Here is a 4,352-nt window from a genome sequence, read left to right as displayed (position 1 = left end):
ATATAGAAAAAGAGAAACAGTGAAAATAAAACTGATTCACTCTTACATTTTCTGCTGTAGTAACATTATTGAAATAACTATATCCTCAGATTTAAAGAGGCAATCTGGGATTCAAACAACAATAAACCCAACATTTGTTTTGGTTAACAGCTGAGGGATGGGACTCTCAAATTACTATGGATGTAAGGACCGATCGTCCATGAGATCAACATGCTAGATTCAACAATGGTTTGAAGCTTTACCAGATTATTTACGATTGCATTGTTTACCAGCAATAGAATAAAACAGCAGAACTAAGATCAAGTTATATTCATCAAGAATTATTGGCTACATGGCATGAATTAAAGAGTCACAAATTGCTGTACCAACCCCAGATTGACCTTTAAAGAAATAGTAAATGCATAATAAGATACCTGTGATTAAAAATCTGAAAAAGCTTTTTAAAAAGAGGATGTCACAAAGACATGAAAATACAAATAAATACAAAAATTAAAAAAAAGTATTTATCGATTATTTATTACTAAACACAATCCTTAATATCAAATAGAATAATGAAAATGTCACACACAATGCTGTTTTAAAGAAAAAGTAGTATCATTCAATAAAATAATACATGATTCTAGCGGTCTAACAATTCTTATCTTAGTCAGAAATGTGTGTACTTGAAGCCTCAGAGTCCAGCTGCTCTGGAACAGGATCCAGATTCTAGTATTCTGAAAATGAATGAGAACATATTGTCATCTTTAAGCCCTGTAATACTGTTACATACACATTGATTAGATACATCTTGTCACGCCCTCCACTTCCTCCTAGTCTGTGCCAGTGCCTCCCTCTCTTCTGCCTGCCTAGTCCACCTGCCTGCCTAGTCCACCTGCCCTGTCTGCCTAGTCCACCTGCCCTGTCTGCCTAGTCCACCTGCCCTGCCTGCCTAGTCCACCTGCCTGCCTAGTCCACCTGCCCTGTCTGCCTAGTCCACCTGCCCTGTCTGCCTAGTCCACCTGCCTGCCTAGTCCACCTGCCCTGTCTGCCTAGTCCACCTGCCCTGTCTGCCTAGTCCACCTGCCTGCCTAGTCCACCTGCCCTGTCTGCCTAGTCCACCTGCCCTGCCTGCCTAGTCCACCTGCCTGCCTAGTCCACCTGCCCTGCCTGCCTAGTCCACCTGCCTGCCTAGTCCACCTGCCCTGTCTGCCTAGTCTACCTGCCCTGTCTGCCTAGTCCACCTGCCTGCCTAGTCCACCTGCCTGCCTAGTCCACCTGCCCTGCCTGCCTAGTCCACCTGCCTGCCTAGTCCACCTGCCCTGTCTGCCTAGTCTACCTGCCCTGTCTGCCTAGTCCACCTGCCTGCCTAGTCCACCTGCCTGCCTAGTCCACCTGCCTGCCTAGTCTACCTGCTCTGTCTGCCTAGTCTACCTGCCCTGTCTGCCTAGTCTACCTGCCCTGTCTGCCTAGTCTACCTGCCCTGCCTGCCTAGTCCACCTGCCTGCCTGCCTAGTCCACCTGCCCTGTCTACCTTGTCTACCTGCCCTGTCTGCCTTGTCTACCTGCCTACTTGCCCTACCTACTTGCCTGCCTGCCTGCCCTACCTGCTCTACTTACCTGCCTGCCCTACGCTGTTTGCTGTTCCACCCTGCTTTTCCCGTTCCCTGCTATTCCCTCATTAAATACCAGATCATTTTATATCTGTGTCCTGACTCTGTGTCCTGACTCTGTGTCCTGACTCTGTGTCCTGACTCTGTGTCCTGACTCTGTGTCCTGACTCTGTGTCCTGACTCTGTGTTCTGCTCCTGGGTTCATCATCTCTGACCCTAACACATCTCCAGACTCACCGTCACTGCTGCTGCAGATGAAGTGGAGTTTCTCAGACTCAGGCAGACTGACCCAGCGATGCTCTCCTCCTCTCTCTATCGCTCCTGTTCTCCCACACTCCTCCCTGCCGGTCCCGTTGCCTGGGGCCCAGTTCGTGTAGCAGCTGGACCCAGTGACCCAGAACCAGAAGCCCAGGTTGCAGGCGTAGCGCAGGCCCAGCCACACGTGAGGAGTGGAGGCCGTCTTGGCCCTGGCCTCGACCCAGTCCTGGATGGTGTCATTGTGGGCAGAGACCAGGTCCATATCCCTGTCTCTGCAGTAGTCCTGGGCTTCACTCCAGGTCTTCCTCATGTTAACCAGGACTAGTTTATCTGGGGGAGTTCAGGATATTGTAATCAGGGCATCACAGGATATGAGGGCGGTTTACCAGACACAGATTAAGACTACTACCTGGGATTAGAAAGCACTTTCAATAGAGAGTCTCCATTGGCCTGGTCTTTAGTCCAGGACTAGGATTACATGGGCCTGGGAACTGTTACATAGTGTTCTCTATGACATAAGAGGCTGCATCACAACAGTGTCCTGTCTGTGGCAGAGACAAACAATGGCTGCTGAAAATGTGCATAAACTGAAAAAGGAACAGGCTCATGTACCTTTAGTCTGGCTCCCAGGTGTGGTGTTCTCTGCTGCTTGGTGTTCAGTTGTTGAATGTTCAGTAGAGGTTTGGACAGTTGAGGGTCCTGCAGTGGTGGTTGTTGAATGTTCAGTAGAGGTTTGGACAGTTGAGGGTCCTGCAGTGGTGGTTGTTGAATGTTCAGTAGAGGTTTGGACAGTTGAGGGTCCTGCAGTGGTGGTTGTTGAATGTTCAGTAGAGGTTTGCACAGTTGAGGGTCCTGCAGTGGTGGTTGTTGAATGTTCAGTAGAGGTTTGGACAGTTGAGGGTCCTGCAGTGGTGGTTGTTGCCCTGCTCTCTGGAACAGAAGACATGATTGTTGGGGACATGCAGTAGATTGTTCCGACAGTATTTCCGCTAATAACTCCAATCAAATCGTGCCTGAATAATCTCAAATTCATCTCATTTAAATCACTGAGTCTCTTCATAGAATTTGGGATGATTCAGGCATGACATTTCAACTAATGCTAATTAAGGTAAACTCATTTGTTCCACACATGCGTATTTAAAGGGTTTAGCCGTAGCCTGTTGGGACACCGTCTGGCTGGGTTGAGAGCCCAACACCTGGGAATATGTTACCATATTAATGTATCATCCTTTATTTATTTACCAAGAACATGGTTTAATAACTAGTTCATGTTACCTTCAAAAGTGCCAAACACCTCCACTTCACACAGAGTAAGGATACGACTCCTGTCAGGGATGACCACACTGACGTAGCGACCCTCCATGTTGTTACACTGGAAGGTGGAGGTCTGTCCTGCTGGGATGCTGGTGATGACATCACATCTGAGAGAGAGAGAGAGAGAGAGAGAGAGAGAGAGAGAGAGAGAGAGAGAGAGAGAGAGAAAGACAGACAGAGACAGAGACAGAGGAGGGGTGGGGGGGTGGGGGGGTGGGGGGGTGCAGTGTACCATAAATCCATCAAAAATGCAGTAGCATTGGATAAGGACCAAATTCAAATAAATGACAGAAATGAAACTGTGAAGACTTCTTGAATTGAAGTTGAGTTGAATGTATCACCTGGGGTTGTTGGTGCCGTTGTTCTCCAGTGAGTTACCGATGTGGATCTCAGCTCCATTAAGCCTCTCAGAACAGCAGTCTCCTCTGTTGGTGACGGACACAGCAGTGACTCTGTACACATCCAGCAGGTCTACTCTCCACCAGGGGCTGGTCTGCTGTTGAGTGTTGCTGCAGGATCCACTGCTCCAGTCTGGGTCTCTGTTCCCATCAATGGCTCCAGGAGCAGCAGCACCACCACCATGCTCTGATGACTGAGTGGCCACTCCCTTCAACGCCACGTTTACTGGAGGGAAACACAGAGGAGAAATCACACAAGTTGTGATCCCTGTTTGCACTCAGAGTCGTCATCACATCCTAGAGGAGGCTACAGTAGGCTAATAATCAGTCAGTTGGCAGATAAGAAAAAGTCACAGATATTCCTTTTGTTCAAAGAATATGTAGTTTTTACTCGTACTGAGCTTTGAGTATCGACCAACACTGAGTACTGATCCAATAAAAAGCCTATTTTTTTTAAAACAGCTGCATACAAACTGTGTGTGTGTGTGGGGGGGGGTGTGTGGAGGGAGGGGGGGGGGGGAGTAACGTTCATGTTACCTGCATGAGTGCCAAATACCTCCACTTCACACAGAGTAAGGCTACGACTCCTGCCAGGGATGACCACACTGACGTAGCGACCCTCCATGTTGTTACACTGGAAGGTGGAGGTCTGTCCTGCTGGGATGCTGGTGATGACATCACATCTGAGAGAAAGAGAGAGAGAGAGAGAGAGAGGGAGGGAGAGAGAGAGAGGGAGGGAGGGAGAGAGTCCAGGGGTGTAAAGGTCAGTGTATTAGTTAGTTAGTTAATCCGT

At 48.4% G+C, this 4,352-nt stretch overlaps 1 protein-coding gene across 1 annotated transcript; it reads right to left on the bottom strand.

The window, feature by feature from the left end:
• Positions 1-612: 612 nt before the first annotated feature.
• On the bottom strand, positions 613-3,850 carry LOC310814770 (fucolectin-like; the record flags this gene model as incomplete). Its single annotated transcript, XM_083684270.1, has 5 exons — positions 613-713; positions 1,827-2,177; positions 3,123-3,268; positions 3,503-3,785; positions 3,838-3,850. 5 exons carry the CDS (start codon positions 3,848-3,850, stop codon positions 706-708), a joined length of 801 nt encoding a protein of 266 aa, XP_083540396.1. The 3' UTR covers positions 613-705.
• Between the last annotated feature and the right edge of the window lie 502 nt (positions 3,851-4,352).

This window comes from Argentina silus (assembly GCF_951799395.1).
Source record: "Argentina silus genome assembly, chromosome: 14".
NCBI classification, from domain to species: Eukaryota; Metazoa; Chordata; class Actinopteri; order Argentiniformes; family Argentinidae; genus Argentina; species Argentina silus.
This window is presented reverse-complemented; position numbering and strand designations above follow the sequence as displayed.